Genomic DNA, 21,751 nt, shown 5'->3' on the forward strand with positions numbered 1-21,751 from the left:
CAGGCCAATTTATCTCCTAACATAGTGGTAAAAGCCCTGAACAAATATCCTCAGAGAATTGGTTTTGGACTGCCCCACCCCCCCATGGACATCAAAATCTGAGGATGGTCAAGCCCCTTATATAAAATGGCATGGTATTTGCATATAACTTATGCACATTTTACTGTATACTCATGTAGGTTAGTTATACTTAATAAAATGTTCATGATACATAAATAGTTGTTATGTTTTATAAAAAAGTATGCACAAGTTCAGTACAGATGCAGTTTTTTTTGCAGATTTTTTTTTGGATTTCGACCCAGTTTTACAGAATATTTTTCATCCACAGTTGGTTGAATCTCTGGATGTAGAACCTGTGAATACAGACCTGTGGACCCAGTAAGCTAGCAAACCTAGACACATATAAAGGGCACATTAAAACCAAGTGGGATTTATTCTAGGAATGCAAGGATGGTTAAGATTCAAATTAACCATATAATTCATCATATTAACAGGAAAAAAAGGAAATCACAAATCTCAATGGAGGCAGAATCAGTACCACTTGTGATAAAAACTCTTAGCAAACTAGAATCTAGGGGGCGCCTTCCTTCATGATAATAAGGAACATCTACAAACAACCCAAACATCAGCCTTTGTTGGGTGGTTGTTTGACTTAGTGGTTAAGACAGCAGATAGGATACCTGCATCCCACATTGGAGTACTGGCTTTAGCTTCCTGCTAACGTGGACCTTAGGAGGAAGAGGTGATATCTCAAGTAGTTGAGTCCCTGCCACATACATGAGAGACCTGGATTGAGTTCTTGTCTCTTGTGCCCATTGTGGGCATTTGGAGGAGTGAGCCAGTGGATAGAAGTTCTCTGTCTCTCAAATTCATAAGTTTAAAAACTCACGAATTTCCCTTTGATATTTGGACTGAGTCAGGGATGCCTGATCTCACCATTTGTATTTATACTATGTTGGAGTTCCTGGCCACTGCAGGAAGCCAGGAAAATAGAGAAGGCATAGGAGTGAAGAGGGGTCAGTCATGACTCTGGACTGGTGCTGGCCTGGGATGAGCTTTTCACTGGCTCAGGGCAGGGAGAGGTTGTGGTTTCAAATGCATCAGTGTTGAGCAAGGCTTGTCAACATATTTTTGGTTAAGAGCTATTATTTTTTTCTGAGATTATATTCATTCTCCTACTTTGGAATTAAAGGTATATTTTCCTCTATGAAAATATAGTGATGAGAGATGGTAAATTAAAAAAAAAAAACATTTAGCAAAGCAAATTAAACAGTGCTATAGGGAATCTGTGTTTTATAAAAGGCAAAAGTATAGAGATGAGAGTAGAAATATGGACATTAAAACTTAACAGTGGGCCGGCGCCGCGGCTCAGTAGGCTAATCCTCCGCCTAGCGGCGCCGGCACACCGGGTTCTAGTCCCGGTCGGGGCACCGGATTCTGTCCCGGTTGCCCCTCTTCCAGGCCAGCTCTCTGCTGTGGCCAGGGAAGGCAGTGGAGGATGGCCCAAGTGCTTGGGTCCTGCACCCCATGGGAGACCAGGAGAAGCACCTGGCTCCTGCCATCGGATCGGCGCGGTGCGCCGGCTGCAGCGCGCCAGCCGCGGCGGCCATTGGAGGGTGAACCAACGGCAAAAGGAAGACCTTTCTCTCTGTCTCTCTCTCTCACTGTCCACTCTGCCTGTCAAAAAAAAAAAAAAAACAAAAAAACAAAAAACTTAACAGTGGTTATCTCTTAGTCAATGGATTACAGGTGGTTTTAAAAGTCACTTCATTTGTTTTTCTTTAATTTTATAAATCAGCACATTTGCTTGCGTAATGAAAAACAAGAACTATTGTTTTAACATGTTAAAGTGTTCTTCTCTGGCCAAAGAAAAACTTGGCAAAGCCCATGTCATCAAGTCTTTAGGGTTTGTGTATTTAAATTCTTCCATCTTGGAAGCTCCAGGCTTTGAACTCTACACAAAGCCAGGCCAGAAGGGCTGACGCAGACACATGTGCATGTGCATGGAGACACACTCGCATGTCAGGCCACGTGAGGCCACTCACCAGGAGCTGGTCCTCCCTGATGATGGTCAGCTGCTTGGCCCACTGCCCGAAGCGCTTTTTCCGCAGGAGGAAGGCACATATCCTGCAGTCCCTCACCAGGCGCATTGAGGCCTCCTCTGAGGGCCAATGGTGCCTGGGCTGCGGCTCCTTCCCTTCTTCCTCCTCCTCATCGTAGGACTCGTAGGAGCTGCTCATTGCATCAGAGTCGTTGTCTGTGGGTGCCACAGGAAAGGACCTGTCACTGTACCATCCTCAGGGAGCCCCCCAGCTTGGGGCCCTGGGCCCATAAAAGGACATGTGGCATGCTAATGGTAATGAGTCACACCCCTATAGTTGCATGTGTTTCAGATTTACCACTTGCTTTGTGATCTTGGTGACTTCATGTCCCAGTGTTCTCATCAATAAAGTGATCATAATAAATAATAGTACCTTCTTCCTCAGGATGTTGGAACACCAGAGCATGCGGAATGTTTAGCCAAGTGCCTACCACCCAGTAAGCACTCAGTAAATTTCACCACTGTCCATACCCCATCACCTGCACCTCCATTGTCTCAGGTGATCCTCATTATATAGATAAGCAAGTCTCCATTTTATAGGTAAGCAGGCTTGAGGCTCAAATGGAAGAAAATACTCACTTAAGATCAGTTGTCAAATGTCAGGGCAATGGCTAGATTCTGGGTCCTGACTCCCATTGCATTGGTGTTTCTAGTGACCTCTGGGGTCATCAGAAACAAGGGCTTTGGGGACCCTGGCCAGGGTGAGGAGTGGTGGGCATGTGCCTGCCCAGACCCAGGTCAAGACCTGCTCTTTGTGAGGCCAGCACTTGTCTGATCACTGCCCAGTACTTACAGGAGTTTTTCAGCTCGCCGTTCAGCCTGGTCGTGGGATAGTTGCTGTCTGCATCCTCATAGTAGCCATCAACAATGGAGTGGGCTGGGCTGCAGCCATCTGTGGGGTTGTCAGAAAGAGCTTTGGAGAAATACAGGCAGACTCTAGCGGTAGGGCCGGGGAAAACCATGGATAACCACACGCCAATTCAGGGAAGACAGTGGGAGCTATAGGCAACTTCTGTCTGAGTGTAGGGCCTGGTCTCTTCATCTTGTCTTTTGCTCCCCACATACCCTCTGTGCTCCTGCCACCAGGACTGGTGGGCCTTGTACTGCTGGGCCCTGTCACACCTCTAAGCCTATATTCATGCTCTTGCCCGTGCCCTCTTATCTTCTATCACAGCACTCCTACTCGTCCTTCAAGACCCAGCACAAAGATCTGTCCTCTCACCTTTCCAGGTAGTGCGTGGCCAGTCTCTAACTTTGACTCTAGGGCATTGAGGGTGTGTGCCCTGGTCTTTGTTCTGCATAGAGTGGTGTTCCAGCTGCCTAGGCTCAGACCTCCTCTGCTCTGCCCTCGCCACATCTTTCTGCACCTCATTCCTTCTACTTACGTCCAAATATACCTGCTCCCTCTTCTTACCAAAGTGGTTCTCCTGATTCTGCGAACACAAAGGAAGGCTTGGACTAGAGGAGAGCAAGATATAGCAAGGGAGCGACTATGTACCCAGAACTCTCAGGGCATATTCCCATTTGGGGCTGGGAGGCAGTGCAGCACAGGGGTTCCTGGGGACACCTTGAACTGAATTCTGCATTTGGGTTACCTGGGGCTTGTTTTAAAATGCAGACCCCCCTGGGCTGAATCCCCAGAGATTTGGATCCCTTGGAGTGGGCTGGGCTGAGGAATCTGCACTAAAAACAAAACAAAAACCTGTGTACAAGTTGATTATCCCTTTTCTGAAGTGCCAGACATCAGAAGTGTTTTGGATCTTGAAATATTTGCCTGTAAATAATGAGATACCTTGGGGATGACATCCAAGTCTAAACATCAACGTCAAATTCCTGAAGGAATTTTCTTCAGTATTTTTAGTGTACCTCCATTTGGCCGAGTTGTCCCAGGAGGTCAGGTGTGGAATTGTCTACTTTCAGTGTCATGAAATGCTGAAAAAGTTTTGAATGTGTGGGAGCACCTTGAATTTTGGAATTTCAGATTAAGGAGGCTCAATTTGCAAACAGAAAGTTCTAAACATATGTAAAAATAGAAACAGTACTGAGCTCCAGTGAATTATTCTCCAAATTTATTTTACAAGACTAAATATGTTTTTTTTTTTTTTTTTTTGATACAGACAGTCCCTGGAGCACACTTAGAAGTTCAGTTGATTAAGGGCACGTGCTTTCAGCTTGAGTTGAGTTCAGATCCTATCTTTACCATTTACCCAGTGACCTTAGGAAAGAAAATGCAGTTTCTCGTATTTCAGATTGTTCAGCCGTGAAGTGGACAGCGCCGACCTTGGGTTAGTAATTTAATGCAGATAAATTCATAGCACTGCGTGGCACACTGAATGTGCTGGAGAAATGCCAGCTTTCATGAGTAGTGTCTCCTTGGAGCCCCACAGTGCTGGGAGGTAGGACTTAGCCCCATTTTACAGATGAGGAGACAAGCCTCACATGATTTGCAAGTGGTAGAGCCTGGGTGAGAACTGAGGTCCTCAGCTCCGATGCACGTTTCCTGTTCCAGGAAGCCTGCCTTCACCACTGGCTGTCACACCACACTGTTCTTCAGCACTCTTTGCTGGCCTCACAGAGGACCTCAGCAGTGTTGACGGGGATACCAGCTCTACGTCCTAAGCGAGGCTCAGGGCCCGCCTTTCCCAGCAGGCTCTCTGGGGTCTCAGAAGGTGGCCATCACCCTGTGAGGTAGATAGTTTTCAAGGGCGGGGGCAGTGGGGAAGAGGGTGGGGCCCAGGACACCTGGCAGGGCTGGGCGCTCTGTGTGAGAGGAAGGATACTCCCCAGTGGGCTTGGCAGCTGTCCCTGGACGGAATCCCAGCACTTCCTGAGGCCCTCCCTTCCCTCCTGCCCTAGGATCCCAGCTGTTCCCGGAGGAGGCCTCTCTGCCTGTCTGAGAGGGAAGTGGACTGTCTGGGAAGGTGGAGGAGCCTCCCCTAGCCCATGGCTTCACAGGGATGTAGGGCCCAGAAGCACCCCATTCCCTGCCTTTGAGTAGATAGAATCGAACTGCCTGCTTCAGTTTCGAAGAACTGTTTGCAGGGACACAGAAGCATGACTGTGAGGGCTGAAGGGGGCTCTGCTGGTCCAACCCCTGCTGGTCCAACCACAGCCACATTTCAGAAACAAGTCTACGGTCCACTAGCAAATGAGTGGACAAGCCCAACGTGGGATATCCATGCAGTGGGACATTACTTGGCCATAAAAAGGGACAGTTCTGCTAGTGTTACAGCACATGAAGCTACATCAAAGAAGCCAGCCACAGAAGGGCCACATATGGTACTTCTCTGTCATGTCCAGAATAGGCAAGACCATGGAGACAAAGTGGATTGGTGGTCAGCAGAGGCTGTGGTAGTGACTTCTCATTGGTTCAGGGGTTCCTTTTGGGTGATGGAAATGATTGGGAACTGAACAGTAGTATTGGCTGCACACCACTGTGAATGTACTAAATGCCACTGACTAGACACTTTAAAACAGTAGAAATCGTCAATCTCACATGTATTTTATTGCAATAAAATAATTCACCCATAATAAAAAAATTCATTTCCCACAAGAAAATACTGATGATAGTTTCTTGCCTATCCTAGAGAAATGACTAAAATGAACATGTACATGTGTGTTTGTATACCCTACTAGAAAAAAACCCAAACGGAATCATGTTATAGGCAGTATATTGTGTTTGGTTTTTTTAAATGACTCTATCTTGGAATTCATGTCCAATCAGCATAAATTGGTTTTATTTGTTTTCTGGTGGTTGGAGAACATTCTGCAGTGCTACTGAATGGTGGGTAGCATCACGCAGACATTATCTCATGCAAATAGACTACATGTGCTGGTCATCCAAAAACCACAATACAGTTTCTTGCAGGGGATGTGAAGTCCCTGCCCCCAAGCCGATCACCTCTTCTGGTCCTCAAAGGAACAACCCTGGTGACAAGGAGGAAGGTCAGGGTTCTTTGTGGCCAGCTTAAGAGATTTTCCAAGACAGTTTGTACCAGTGTCTTCTAAATGATTTTATTGTGCCTTCTAAGCAGTAAAAACATGTTCATGTAGTATATTTGTGTTTTCTTACGTATGTATAAATTGTCTATGTATATATAAAGTATAAGTGCTGTGCTATTAGATTAGAAATGCTAAAAATATTCACACAGCATTTTTGTAAATATGTGTGAAAGTAAATATTGATAAAGCTTCTTGTGTTTCTGCCGACATCATCTTGGGGTGCCTGCATCCTACTGTAAAGGCCTCTGCTGTAGTCCTTTCTTATTTCAAGTGTTAACTTGCAAATCTGATTTCCCTGTAAGATGATTGTGCTTCTCTTCTGTCACCATCCGCTACAGAGGTGCACTTGGGTTAGTATAATGACAGCCCTTGGAACAGGGCGTCATGGTGGCCATATCGCACTCCATCCTGGCACATTTATATAAGAGCACCTGGCTCTCAGGAACTGAGGGCCAGGGGGAGTAAAGGGGCTGTCCAAGGCAACTCAGACTGGTACTAAAGGCCAAGCCCCTGACCTCTTGGGACCATACCCATCAGATCCCATGGGCTGGCACTGAAGAGGCCAGGTGCTCAGGGCAGCTGCTACTCAGCAGGTGGTGGCATGGCTGAGCGGGTGCCAGGCTCTAGCTCTAGCTCCAGGAGTACATGAGGGGACCAGAACTTACTGTGGGAGCTGATATACTCAGGGCACTTGCCGGGTCCCAGCGGGAGGGCCTCCTCATAGTATTCCTCAGGCGGAGGCTTGCTGGGGAGTGGCGGAGGCAGCTCACCTGCCTGCAGAGGGACAAAGGTGTGTAAGACCAACAAGCTAGGGGAGGAGCAGAGGGCTGCAGGCAGGAGGGAGGTGGGAGCTCCTGGAAGGCAGGAGGCAGTCTGAGTGTAAAGCCACAACTTAAGAGTTGCATTACTGGCTAGACAGGTGTCTAGTCTAGGTGTCCCGTGCGTGTTACCCACGTCTCTTAAGTGTCAGGGCCCCTCAGTTGTGTCTAAGAGTTCCGCAGCTATGAAGCAGTAGCAGTTATACTCGTTGCTGGAGCACATGCACACTCATCAGGCCTCTGTGAGTCCTGCAGTCCTTAGCAGTCCACATCCATGTGGGGGCAGAAGGACAAGTAGGTATCCAGCAGCAAGAGCTCAGACTCTGGGGAAGCCTGGCTTTATAACTACATTCTGTCACTTCCTAGCTATGGGACATTAGGTGTACTGCCACTCTCTCTGAGCCTCAGTCCTCTCATCTGTGGAATGGGGAAAACAATTGTGCCAACCTCATTTGGTTGCTGTGGGCATGCAAAGGACACAGTGAGCTGTCAGTAATTGGTGCTGTTGATAGCAATGATGATGATGATGATGAGCTGTGCAGTTGATAAGCTGTGCCTCTGGTGGCCATGAGCCCCTTTTTCCAATTCCATGGCCCCAAGATTGGGAACCCCAGATCTGGTCCAATCCTTCCTTTGTAGGTAAAAAACTCAGGCTCCAAACTGGGAAGTAATTTGCCCAAGGCCATGGAGCAGAGTAGTGGGGAGGGTAGAGACCACCCAGCTCCTTGTTTAGAGCTTTCCCACAGTGCCATGTGTTATACCTAGCTCTGAGGCTAGGTGGTGACAGCCTTTGGGCCTGAGGGGCAGATAAGTTCTCTACACTCTCCTTGCTCAGCACCACAACGGAGCATATCAGTGGCCACTGAAATGCCCTGTGTGGCCCTGTTTCTGTCCCCAACCACCTCCAAGAGACAGAACAGGTCCCTGCACAACCAGGAGGGTCAGAGGGCCTGCAGGCATGGGGACCCAAGCCACAACTCACATTCTGTAGAGATGGGCTCTTGGCTGGCTCAGGGCTGGCTTCTTTGCTGGCCTCCCCGTCGTCCTCTGGCATGTCCCGAAGGTCACTCAGGTCACAGTCTATGGAAGGTCAGACCATGAGGCAAAAAAGACACAGTGTGCATGGCAGAGGGAAAGAGAGCTGGGTTGGGGTTAGGAGCTTGCAGATGAGGTCAGGCCCCACCATCTCCTCCATTAGTAACATGAGCAAGTGATCCAATCCCTCTGCACAAAGCAGTCCCAAGAGTCCCCTCTCCGTCTGTCTCCTAGGCTTCTTGAGAGCATGGAAGAAGACAGTATTTGTCAGGTTGCTTTGGTTGTGCTACACAGGCACAATCTCTATAAATCTCTCACCTAAGCTATAGCTCTCCCAGTGTTGAGTAGGGCTGTCCCTCTTAGGATGCTCCCATGCCCAAGGCAGCCACTGCTCCTCTGTCACATCTCTCATTTGAGCTGTGGGACTGTGCAACCCAGGGACTATGCAACTATGAGGAGACTGGAGGATGGGAGTGGCAAGCGTTCTTTCTCTTGTGCAGGGCCCTCTTTGGATTGCACATTCATCTGCACTGTCCATAAAAATCTCTGGGATGACTTCTTATCACGCAGATTGTGAGAAGACTTCCAGAGCTGGCAAGGGCCAGAGAGGCCAAAGGACTGCCCAAAGTGACTCAGAGAAACAATGTTAGAACCAGGCCTTGCCTATCTGGTGGCCTTCCATAGTCTGGGGCAGTGTACATACACATTGGAAGAGGGAGAGTCTCACAGCTGACATGAGGACAGGGTCACTTACCAAATTCTTCAAAGAGGGACTCCACAAAGCTGGGCCCAGAGTGGAGGTCTGCGGTATTCACGTACAGGTAGGAGACTTCCTTGGCTATCAGGAGGAGGAGGACACAGCAACAGTGAGGAGGGAAGGAAACAGGTCTCTGCCCTCCTTGGCACTTCCATCCCAGTTTATATCCCAAGTTATTTCATGGTTTTCGAACTTCATTTTCTTTTTCCATTGCTATTGAAGATAGCAATGTCTCTAAGGAAAAGGATGTCTGAGGGCTGCTCTGGGGACAGTCAGGGCACAGGGGCTCAAGCAAGCACAGTTAGAAAACTGCTGTCCCATTTCATCATTCCAGCAGTCTTGGAGGGAAGCAGGTGACATCAACTTTGTTTTGTCCCTGGGAAGGGAGGCTCAGTCACCCACCATATGGCTTTCTACTATGGCCTTCGGACTCCATGGACCCTGCAGAACACATTATGTCCCATTAACTGAGTAGGGGAAGAGGCTAGAGTAGATGAAGGGGACTTGCTGCTGGGCCCACAATAAAGGGCAGAGACCTGAGGCTTTAGTGGAGGAGAGGGGCAAGGAACAAGATGCAGGGGAGGAGTCCATCTCAGAAGGATGAGTGAGTGTGTGTATCAGATGGGGTGTTGGGAGCGTTTGTGTAGCAGTGTGATGTTTATGTTTGTGTGTGTGCTCTGGAGAGGGCTGGGGCAGGGTGGAGGCATACAAACAGCACAGGCAGGATGTGGTGGAGCAGGAGGCCCACATGGATGGGGAGTTGGACCAGAGTGCGAGACATGCAGATGCTGCCATAATAGAGGCTACTGTGACTGCCTGCCACAGGACCTGGGGAGTTACTGAAGGTTCTGGAGGAGGGTCATGGAGGCTTTCCTGCCTGTCAGGCAGAGTGCCGATGGCTAACCTGGGAGGGGCTGCAGGCTCTGTAGGATGGAGGCCACAGCCATCTTCTTCTCCAGGGTGGTGTCGCTGAGGTACTCGTGGTCCAGGAGGCTGAGCAGCCCTGTGAGCTCTGGGAGCAGCTGCTCCAGCACTGGGGAAGAGGGCCAAGGAGCACAGTCACAGCTCTGTGTTGGGGACCCTGTGTCCTCCCCACCCACTAGAGGCCAGGAGGCAGGGCTGGGCCCCTGCGCAGCTGTCCCAGCTCTGGCCACTGCCTCCCTTAGGAGGGCCCGCTCAATTAACCTTGTGGCAATCTTCCAGGCCTCCCCACTCTGCCTTAGACCTCAAATGGCCTTTGCTGGAGGACTGGACCTCCCAGGCTTACCCTGGTAACTCTGAGCCCAGGCAGCCTCCAGCAGAGGACCCTTGGCCTCCCTTTGTCCCAGGCTGCCCTCTGCTCTGCAGGCCCGGGGTACTCAGCACAGGTCTCTGGTGGGAGCCCCCAGCTGTCCAGGACACAGGCAGGAAGGGAGCCTTCCTGTCCCATCAGTTCATGCGCTTCAATCTCTGGAACCTTCTGTTTCCGGTGCCTCAGCAAGAGCCAAGCTAAACTTTAACCCTTTCCACCCCATGCCCCAAACTATCATCACCATTCCTTCTTTCCCAGCAACACCAGTGCTTCTCAGACTTGAGCATGTATGGAAATTACCCAGGGATCTTATCAGGGTGCAAGTCCTGATTCAGAATCTTTGATTCAGAATTCAGAAGGCCTGGGGGGAGGGGACCTGAGATGCTGCATTGCTGCCATGCTCCCAGGTCAAAGTCTGCTCTGAGCTGCAAGATCCTAGAGCACAGAATCCTTTAAAGACTGGAGCATGCGAAGACTATGATGTCACTGATGTTACCTGGGACTTGGTTTGCCTTAGAACCGAAGGCTAGCTTGGTCACAGGAGCAGCATTGTTCTGCTTTGCAATGTCCTGGGTTCTGGAGCACAGGAAGAAAGCCAGCCTGTGCTGAACCACATCAGGATCTGTGGGAAGCCTTTTGCATGTGGTTGTCTGATTGAAATCTCCCACGAAGATCTATCTTGTTATCCCCATTACAGGATGAAACTAAGGCTCCAGGAGATTATAGAGCATATCTGGGTTACCCAGCTGGCAGAACCTCCACCACATCTGCCTCCTTCATGCTCTTCTATTAATCATGGAGCTATATCCCCTCACAGTACCTTACTTGATCCCACCAAGTTTTGAAGTAGGTCTTATGATCACTTCTACTTTAAGATTTACTCATTCATAAAGAGAAAGAGATCTCCCACCAGTTCATTTACTCCCCAAAGAGCCACAACAGCCAAATCTGGGCCAGGCTGAAGCCAGGAGCCAGGAACCCCATCCAAGTCTCCTTCATGGTTGGCAGGGGCCCAAGTACTTGGGCTGTCTTCCACTGCCTTCCCAGATGCATTAGTAGGAAGCTGGATTGGAAATGGAGCTGTTGGGACTGAAATAAGTGCTTTAATAGGGGATGCTGGCGTTGCAAGTGGCAGAGTAACCCACTGTACCACATACTGCCCCTGATCCCTACTTTTTAGCTAAAGAAAGTAAATCTGAGAGAAGATGAGTAATAAGCCTAAGGTTACATGGGCAAGTGGAAGAGGCAGGATGTCACCTCTGGTTATGGTTTCTAACTCCATGTGCTCGCCTTCGCCCCAGATCGTGCAGGGAGAGCCCTAGCTATTCATCCAGGATCTAAGATGTATCTTAGGGGCTATAACATCATGCAGAAGAGAATGAGCCTGGAGCCAGAAGGCTTGGATTCAAATTCAGGCTCCATTATTAGCTGTTAGACCTTCTGCAAGTTACCTGTCAGTGACTCAGTGTTCTCCTCTGTCGAGGAGGGTATAACACCAGCACCTGCCTCACAGGGATATGTGAAGATTAATTATAGCAAGCATGAAAAGTGGCCTGGCCAGCTCACCACTTACTCAGCGGGAGTAAGCTGTCCTTACTGCCACTGGAGAAATTGTCTCACTGGTCTGTGCCAGTGTCTGCCAGCATCTGCTTCAGGCTGTGAGGCTCTTGGAGGTGCGGGCTAGACTGCAAGGTGGCTTCCCTGGCATCTATAGTGGGGCCTGCTAGGCCAGCGTGGGTGCTCTGCGAGTGCTGGCTGAGAGTGGGCATGACCAAGTGCCTGCACTTGGACTTCCTCTTAAATGGACGTCACGTGTACAGACTGGGGCACTGTTGGGAGAATGTGATGCTGTACTAAGGCAGGAACTTGATGGCAGTTTCTTATCTAAACCCCATGGTATAGCTGAGTGTGTCCCACTGGGATACCAATTTTCCAGGAGACACTGCTGATGTGGATGGGAGCCATGGAATGGTTGCACAGCCTGAAGGAGTTGGAGCCTGATCAATTCCAGTCTGCATGATTTCTAGGCTTTTGTGTTGCACAGCTGTGGGGGTGCAGGTAGGTTAGTGGTGCCTGAGGACCCCTGTGCCACTGAAATAAGGGTACAGAATTGGAGGGGGGGGCTTCCTTCTTTAAAGCAGGAAGACATGTAAGATCATTTCAGCCAAACTTAGCCATTTTGAAGGAAGTCTTGAAATGGAATCATGAACCTCTCTCCACCTTCCTCAATTCTCTACATTTACTGAGCACTTAAATGCATATCCTGCTGGCCCCTGTAGGATTAGGAAACAGTGAATGAGAGCTGGCCCGTTGGGCACTCTGTTCTCTGTCACACACGTGTGCGTGCTTACTGTGATCACAAGCAAGGACACTGTGAACGCAGCGTTGCCGGTACCACAGAGCAGCACGGGAGCTCTCTGTGGCTTGCAGGTGGGATTCATGCAGGAAAACAGGAGATGCTACTATGCCCTCTCACAGGGACATCAGGGCGCTGCTGCACTGAGCCATTCATCCCTATGCCAGATGTTCTGAAATCTTTTAGTGTTAGGATCTCTTTATACTTTTTTTTTGATATCTTTATACTTTTTAAAATTATTGGGGCCAGCGCTGTGGTGCAGGAGGTTAATCCTCCGCCTGTGGCGCCAGCATCCTATATGGGCGTTGGTTCTAGTCCTGACTGCTCCTCTTCTGATCCAGCTCTCTGCTGATGGCCTGGGAAAGCAGTAGAAGATGGCCCAAGTCATTGGGCCCCTGCACCCACGTGGGGCACCTGGAGGAAGCTCCTGGCTCCTGGCTTCGGATTGGCGCAGCTCTGGCCATTGCCACTGTTTAGGGAGTGAACCAGTGGATGGAAGACCTTTCTCTCTGTCTCTACCTTTCACTGTCTGTAACTCTAGCTGTCACATAAATAAAATAAAATATTAAAAAAATTTTGAGGATCTCAAAGAAGTTTGGTTTTATGCAGGTTGTATCTATCAATATTTACTGCACTCATAATGAAAACAGAAATTCTTCAAACACAAACGCACACACTCAGCCCACTAGCATCTTGGGCGCCCCTTCAATAAATGACTTCGGATTGTTAAGCCTTTTGGGGTTTCTTAAATACTAAGGAGTCCTTCCTTTCTTCCTCTCTCCCTCTTTTCCTCCCTCTTTTTCTTTTCTTTTCTTTTTTTATTTTTTTTGACAGGCAGAGTGGACAGTAGAGGGAGACAGAGAGAAAGGTCTTCCTTTTTGCCATTGGTTCACCCTCCAATGGCCGCCGCGGTAGGCGCGCTGCAGCTGGCGCACTGCGCCGATCCGATGGCAGGAGCCAGGTGCTTCTCCTGGTCTCCCATGGGGTGCAGGGCCCAAGCACTTGGGCCATCCTCCACTGCACTCCCTGGCCACAGCAGAGAGCTGGCCTGGAAGAGGGGCAACCGGGACAGGATCGGTGCCCCGACCGGGACTAGAACCCGGTGTGCCGGCGCCGCAAGGTGGAGGATTAGCCTACTGAGCCGCGGCGCCGCCTCCTCCCTCTTTTTCTTCCTCCCTCCTTCTCCCCCCCCCCCTTTTCTGTGTGCTATCAGCTAATGCCTAAGTGCAGCAGCATTCCAGAATGCTACACTGTTTCGAATATAAGGTTTGTAACAGTTGTTTGTAAAGTTAAGAAAAATTAAGTTCTGCTTAAGTTCTCTGCATTTAAAAACATGAGGGTTGGTATCAAGCTCATAATCTTGTTTTTCTTTCCTGTTCTTTGATGGGATTCTTAACAAGGGACCTGGACTTCTAAGTCTTTGATGGGATTCTTAACAAGGGACCTAGACTTCTAAGTGCTTTTCATTTGAGTGAGATATGATTTCCAAAGACCAAACTGACCCTAGGAGAAGAAAAGCCATGAGTGAATTTTGGGGGAGCAGATGGAGAGTTTAGGGACTGCCATCCTGGTGGTGGCTTCTATAGCCTAGAAGGGACTGGCAGGCCTCAGGGCCACAGGGAGTCTGAGCCATGGGCCAGAGCTTAGCTTGCAGTGAACTTGCAAGATCCTTCCCTAGAGCTGGGAAGTTACCGTGAGCTGGGCAGCTGGTGCACATGATCTCATTTAATCCTCCAGTGCCTACGAAAAAGGAAATGGAGGTTCTGAGGAGTGAAGTTACTCAGTTTGTAGGTTGTAAGGTCATGCCTTGAACTCAGCTTTGACTTTAAACTTGGATCCCTGTGCCTGAATCCTCCACTGGAAGAATTCAGCGAAGTTCAGCACAGTGCAGGACAAGAGCAGGCTGGGGAAGGCAGGTGGGCAGAAGTGGGTGATGTGCTTACTTCAGAGCCCCCTTTGGAGGCTGTGGCTTTATGGGGCCTCCTTAACCTCTGGGTGGGAGACCCTCACTATTGGTGCTGACATTTCTGCTCCAGGCCCTCTCCCACTGTGCCCGCTGAACTTCAGGGCCGTAACTATGAAGACCTCATAGAAGAAAACCAAGCGACTCAAAGCAAATGCCTGACTTAACAGTGGGAACCTCTTCTCAGAGACAGCTTCATATACATCATGGATTCAGGAAACTTCTCAGCCAGTGCTGGGCTCTCCCAGAACAATACAGAGCTCATCCCCAAAAGCTAGCTTTCAAGCACAGTGACTTCTGCTGATTGAGACACAAGTGACTACAGAAGTGGCTTCAGTGACAGCTTTGTCTCAAATCCAGAGAATTCAAACCACAGGGATATGAACCATCAGAGAACTGAGCTGGAGAGAAGTATTATGGGAGTAGTGCATATGACCAGTGATCCTTCTAGGCCCCAGACTCACCACCAAGGCAGCCAGGTGGAGCACAGAGTCCTGCTTAGAACAGCACAGTGGTTAGAATTCTGAGGTCAGACCTGTGCACACTGGGATTCTTGTACTGTCACTTCTGACCATGTTAGCGAATGCTGAGCCTGGCTTTGTCACATGAACAATGTGGACAATCTGATTCCAACCTCGTAGGCAGGGAGGGCCAGGTAACTTCGTGCTTGTGAAGCACTTGGCATGGTGCTATGTCTGGCCATGCACTGAACGACAGCCACGCTGCACATTGTTGTCATTGCTGCTGTTTCTTGACACTCCCCAGAGCCATGCAGACTGCAAAGTACTGGTCAGATGGCATTGAGGGACATATTTGCTGTATCTGTAACAAGCTCTGTCTGCGAGGACGGGGCTGTGTCTCAGTCAGCATACAGATGCCCAAGGAACACTTATTCACTGAACACAGTATTTTGATGGCCTAGTTTAACCCTCTCATTTTAAAGATGTGGATGGTGAGGGTCAAAGAAGTTAATGCAATTAACTATCATCAGATGACCAGTTGGAAAAAATTTCTGGTGTCGAATTCAAACGAGTTTACACAAACCACGGCGCTTAAGATGAATCATGGAAGAATGGCTAAGAGCACAGGCTGTGGGCAATTGGGGCCCTCCCAGCTCTGTCATTTTCCAGCTGTGGGCTCCTGGGGAAATTTCTTAACTTTCCTAAGCTTCCAATTCTTCACTGCAAACAGTGTGGGCAATAACAGGAGCTGCTTCCCAAGGTCACTGTGAAGATGAAGTGATGTGTATGGCACTCAGTGCACTGTAGTTGCTCTCTTTATTCCTTTGTGACCTGCTAGGGTGGAGTCAGGTGCAGTGGCACGCACAGAAGAGAGGATGCAGCAGGGTCTGTGTGTTGGGGAAGACATTGTGGGACTCTGCAAGTCTCTTCATGGCTCTGGCCCTGACTCTGAGCTTGGGATAGCTGGGGCAGAAGAAGGCAGCCCATTGCTAAACCTAGGATTCCTCCACACCACGTGAAGGGACAGCCTCTTCCTGTAGAAAGGGCAATAATGCAACTCAGGAGGCACCCATTCTGAACCTGGCCCCTGCAGGCTTTGTTCCTGATCTAAGTCATCCATGCCCTGAGGGCAGACTGGGACCGCAGGACAGGACTGTCTTTATGTCTTAAGTTTATTTGGACTCAAGAATAGATTGCATCAATCTTGTTTGTTTAATTGAATCTTAGGATGTAAGGTGAATTCTAATGATGGAAAAACAAAACCAACAGATATAAATGGTCTGATCATTGTTTTTAAGTCCTCAATCATTTAAGTGGGCAGACAGGCACAGAAACCCAAGACAGGGGATAATCATTCTCTAGGATGCAAAAAGTTTCTCAAATAAAATTAGAAACCTGTTTAAAAATGTATCTAAGAATAGGCTGCTAGGTGCTTATTGTTCTTGGTGAGTATTCAACCAAGACTAATATTAATTTTCTCTGTGCTCCTCCATCTAATTGAACTAAAAAGGAGTTGTTATGTAACAAAAATGAGCCACAGGCAAGAAGCATGCCACTAGCTCTTAGGACATTATCCCCACACAATGTGAGTGAAAACTTCAAGCAAAAGGCATTAAGGATACCAGCACACAGAGGGTCGCATTCATTTAGAGATCTCAAAGATAATGAGTCTAATTTCCATGACAAAAGGGAAATGAATAATTCAGCAGATCACAGGAATAAAACACCTGGGCCCTTTGACACAATCTCATTCCTGTACACCTGCCAGAGGCTTAAAACAATTTCATTAAATGCAGAGCAGTACAGGCAACTGCCATTTCTCTTCCCTCCCACCTCACTATTTTACAAGTCTTTACAGAGGGCACAAAGATCACTCATTTTTTTTTTATTATTTTCAATGACAGAGAAAATGCAACTTGTGGGATTTAAACAGAGAAAGTAAGAAGTGTTGTGGGAATGTGGTTTTATGAAATATCCTACAATTTTTCTTTTGGCTTACTCAGGTTTCCTTTCTTATTTCCAAACAGTAAAAGAATCCATTTTCCATCTCTAAAACCATCCTGTCCTGGAGAAAGCACCAGTGCATGATTTTGGGGATGGCTTTCTGTAGCGTGCTTTGAGAAGTCAGCCCATGAACGACCCATTATAATGGAAAGGAGGCAAGCTATCCTGGAAAGGAAAGCAGTTATTAATGAGACACGAGCTCCATGTGTGGATGTGGAGAAGAAGAGAACAGGAAGCTTTCCTGAGACTTTCAAACCCTGCAGCTTCTTCCAGAGACCTCTGTCCACAGGCCCTCATGCTGTCCTCCGGGGCTGCTTAGCCTAGGTACTTTGCATAGGCTGTTCCCTCTGCCTGTCAGCTCTCTTCCCCTGCCAATCAGTAATGCCCTCTTTATTCTCACCTTAATCCTGGCCCTTCAGGATCCCTTGACCTCACCCATTCCTACCATTTCCTGCTATCATAACATCAAGTACCTCTCCCTGTGGCACTTCACATGGTAAGAGTCATATATAGGTACATATTTTTTGAAAAATCACCTGCTTTTTCTTTTCTTTCTTTTTTTTTTTTAAAGATTTTTATTTATTTATTTGAGAGGTAGAGTTACAGACAGTGAGAGGGAGAGTCAGAGTCTTGCGTCCACGGGTTCACTCCCCAAATGGCCGCAGTGGCTGGAGCTGGGCTGATCTGAAGCCAGTAGCCAAAGATTCTTTTGGGTCTTCCACGCGGGTGCAGGGGCCTAAGAACTTGGGCCATCTTCTGCTGCATTCCAAGCCATAGCAGAGAGCTGGATCAGAAGAAGAGCAGCTGGGACTAGAACTGGCACCTGTATGGGAAGCAGGTGCCCGATTAACCTACTGTGCCACAGTGCTGGCCCCAGGACATATTTTTTTTGATTACTGTCAGTTTCTCTGACATGAACCCCGGCTCCATGCGGGTAGGAACAGTGCCAGCTTTTGTTTGTGCCTGATGCAGATTAAGTGCTTAAGTGATAGCGGAGTGAATGGATTCTTGGAGCAAACTTTGTTTCTTAAGTGTGGATGTTAATGTGATTTAAAAACTGTGTCTATCTTTGTTGTGGTTCAGTATAGTAAAAAGATGCATGGAGAAAAGAAAAAAAAAAGGCAACAAAAAGGAAGCAGAAGCCCAATTTCTCACTTGGCTAAACCCAACCATGCTATTTGGTTGAACTTGTACCCCTCATGTGAATACAGCTGTCAACTGATTAAGTGATGTGCATTTTGTAGTTGGTGGATCTTTTAAAAAGAATTATTTATTTATTTGAAAAAGTGAGACTGAGTGAGGAGAGGGAGAGAGAGAGAAAGAGAAAGAGAGAGAAAGAAAGATCCTGCATTTGCTGGCTGACTCCCCAAATGGCTGCAATAGCTGAGGCGGGGCCAGTCTGAACCTAGGAGCCAGGAACTCCATCTGGATATCCTACATGGGTGGCTGGAACTAAGTACTTGAGCCATCACCTGTTGCCTTCCAGGTGCATGAGCAGGAAGTTGCATCAGCAGCAAAGTAGCAGCGATTGGAATCAGCACTCCAGTGTGGGATGTGAGTGTTTCAGGCAACAGCTTAACCCACTGTGTTACAGTGCCAGCCCCGGGAGTTTAATTCTAACATATAAATTAGATAATGATAACTAACAGGTACTGAGCAACCCAAATTACCTGAGTTTAAGTTCTGTTCCCCTAGTTCCTAGCTGTGTACCTTTGGGCTCCTGATATAACCATGCCATGCTTCATGCCAACCACATGCGAGAATGTCCACCTCACCAGTGGGAGTGGCCTGGTACATTAGAATGTGCTTACAATGGTGCCCAGTGCATAGTAAGTACTCAGTAAATGCTGGTTACTTATTTCATTCTTCCATTGCTACTGGAGATTTGCATGTATTATTTACATAAATTAATTCTTATGACAAGGTGGGTAATCCCTTTTTTACAGGTGGGGGAACTGAGGATTGCAGAATGGAAGAATTCTTGAGGAGCTAGTTGGGATCCCTTTACCAGTGTTTGTTTAGGATGCTGCTTTGTCTGTGTCCAACTTGAGGTTAATTCTGCAGAGAGATCACCAGCTCCACTGGCGAGGCCAGTAGATGTGTCCCGTCACTTCTTAGGTTCAGAAATCTTTTCTTCCTCTGCTCACAGTGTCTTCCAAGTTGCCACACATCTACCCAGCTGGGACCACAGGGATGTCTCGCCTCCTTCCTTTGAATTTAAGGCCAAACAGCGGGCTGAACCTTGGAGAGGACAGCCCTGGTTGGACCTGCATTGTTTATCACTAGAACAAACACTTCCTGTTGTTGCAGGCTACATGCCTCATGTAGGCTGGAAAAGATTGGAAAAGCAGCAGCAAGGGAAACCCAGCTGCAAAACTAGGGCCCCTGTGCTCTGCTTTCCAGGAGTTAAATATAGCCTGGTGTGGGGCAGGGCAAGGGATGGTGAGGTCACCTTGGCGGCCTTTGTGCGTGTTAATTAGAGCTGTTGCAGGAGACTGAATACATTCTTATGCTGAAGAGAAGAGGGCAACTTTGACTCCACAGACAGAAACCCAGAAACATTCATGAGGAAGGGGGGTGGAGCAGCGGGGTGGGGTAGGGTGGAGGGGGGGAGGGCAGGATTTGGCGTTGGCCTCAGAGCCTATAGCTTGGCTCTAACTCCTCTCACCCACTCCAGTGTAAAATACGGGTGAATCATTTCACCCCTCTGAGCATTAATTTCACTTTTCTGTGCAAAGGGGTTTAGGAAACCCATGAATAGATTTGTGTGAGGAGGAATATCTGGGAAAGGGTTGGAAATCATTGGGATTGTCTCTGAGCTGCTGCTGTTTCAGGAAGATGAAGAGGTCACAGGTCAGGGAGGTAGTAGGTCACTGGGGAAACAGGTCTAGGGATGTTTCAGGATGATGCTCCCCCAGGTGCTGCGGGTCACATTCATGGACTCAGGGCAGACCACACCTTCAGTAGCCTCCCAGCTGCAGTTCTGTCCCTCCAGTCCTCCACCAGGAGAGCCCTGACTTCAGGCGCCTCAGCTCCAGGCTGCAAGGGAAGCTGAAGCTTCCTCTCCTCAAGCTATCTCCAGACCACCCAGCAGGGGCGGGGGCCAGCCACTGACTTCCAAGGAAATAACTCTGGGCTGTGGGATGGGGCTCTCCCAGAATTGTTCCTTTGTCTGTGGATTCCTCCCTGTTTAGCTCACACAGGAAATGGTTCCAGGAGGAAGTGGAAAACTGTGACACACACTACACACTGCATCCTCCCCACCCCCCCAACATGGCAGCTGTTTCCATCTTATGCAGCTGCCTGCACCATCTTCTCTACCAAAGGCTTGGGACCTCAGCAGTCCTTGGGAGTGGATGGGATGCCCAGTGACAAACTCAGGCAGCATTTGCAGGCTCTGAAGTGATGTTCCAGATATTTGCATAGATGACCTAATTTCATCTTCCTAAGGGTCCTGCAGGTTAGTTGCTGCTTTCATTTGCTGTTTTGTACATGAACCAAGCGAGATTCCAAGAGGCATAGCTGTTTATCTTAAAGCACACAGTGAGCAGACTAAGATTGAGATATCAACCCAACTGCAGAGCCTAAGCTTTCAATGAATGCCTTATAATACCTTCTGGCCTTCTTTTAACAGGGATCCCCTGACCCCAGTCTTGCTGGTCCCAGAAATGAGCCTTTCATGCTCTTCCCCACTGGTGTTCATTTGCCAGGAAGAGGGTCACTTCAGGCCTAGATGGGGATGGACTTTCTACTCCTGAGAAGTCAGAGTTTGAAGACTTACCAGCCCCCACGGAGACATCCATGGCTCTGGCCAGAGCTATCTGGATTATGCAGATAATAAAGATGCCCAAGGACAACAGTGAACATTGCTGAATACTTATATGCCAGTGCTGTGCCTAACACTTTTATTTCTTTTCTAAGAATAGGATCTCATTGGGTGAGCACTGCGGTGCAGCAGGTTAAGCTGCCACTTGAGATGTGCACATCCCATATCAGAGTGCATGGATGGAATCCCACCCCCTCTGCTTCTGATCCAGCTCCTGCTACTGTACCCTGGGAGGCAGCAGCAGATGATGGATCTAGTTCTTGGCCCCTGCCATCCTGCGTAGAGTTCTAGCATCCTGGCTTCAGCCTCATCCCGTGTTGGTTATTGTGGGCATTTGGGAAGTGAACTGGCAGAACATTTAGAAACAGAACCTCAGGTGGACAAAAAATAAATTAATTTTGATTGGATACTCTCATCATTGTACCCTCTATGCCCTACTTTATCTATCTATCTATTCATCCAGTTATTTTTGATAATGAAGTAAGCACCCACAAAGCTACTGTTCAGAACAAAAGCCAGCATCTTGACATCTTATATCTGACTATAAGGTCCCACCTCTGTCCCCACATCCTGAATGCAAAGCTGAAAAAACATAATTGACATGTTTAGTTGCTTTTAACTTTATTTATTGGAAGGGTATAATAGTGTAGATAATGCTTTGTGCCTTTCCTCTGTGCTATGTGACTAGAGTGTATCCCTGTGGCTGCCTGCCCTGTGCTCATTCATTTTGACCATTGCATGCTACTCTCTTCCTCGGTGGGCATCTTCTGTGTCTGATGCTCTGTGCCTATTACTGACATAGTAGGAACTCTCTCGTTTCTACCAACAGGAAACTGAGGTCTAGAAAGGTTAAGGAACTTGCTGGAGGCCACAGGAGTCAGGATTGGAACCTTTTGATATAGTGAAGAAAACGTAACTACAGGAACCAGGATCTTGGGGCCTAAGCCCCGGCTCGTATTTCTTTGCCGTGTGGCCTTGGGAATGTTGCTTCACCTCTCTGAACCTCAGTTTCCTCAGCATCAAAGTGAGGTGATTACAGCAGGCCTGTTGTTGACCTTGCTGCTGAGAGGGAAGTTTGTAAACTGTGCCTAGCAGTAAATGCACCGCCCTCTACCCCTCCCCCACCCCCACCAAACA

General features: G+C 48.3%; 1 protein-coding gene across 1 annotated transcript in view; it reads right to left on the minus strand.

Annotated features, from left to right (window-relative positions):
* The window catches only part of AFAP1L1 (actin filament associated protein 1 like 1), a 66,592-nt gene that overhangs the window by 30,643 nt on the left and 14,198 nt on the right, over window positions 1-21,751 (minus strand). Inside the window, exons 2-7 of the mRNA XM_062188874.1 lie at window positions 9,618-9,746; window positions 8,711-8,794; window positions 7,904-8,001; window positions 6,769-6,877; window positions 2,895-2,993; window positions 2,046-2,257 (exon numbers count right to left, since the gene is read on the minus strand). Coding sequence (XP_062044858.1) covers window positions 2,046-2,257; window positions 2,895-2,993; window positions 6,769-6,877; window positions 7,904-8,001; window positions 8,711-8,794; window positions 9,618-9,746 — 731 coding nt within the window. The remainder of the gene's footprint in view (window positions 1-2,045; window positions 2,258-2,894; window positions 2,994-6,768; window positions 6,878-7,903; window positions 8,002-8,710; window positions 8,795-9,617; window positions 9,747-21,751) is intronic.

This window comes from Lepus europaeus, chromosome 4 (genome assembly GCF_033115175.1).
Source record: "Lepus europaeus isolate LE1 chromosome 4, mLepTim1.pri, whole genome shotgun sequence".
Lineage (NCBI taxonomy): Eukaryota > Metazoa > Chordata > Mammalia > Lagomorpha > Leporidae > Lepus > Lepus europaeus.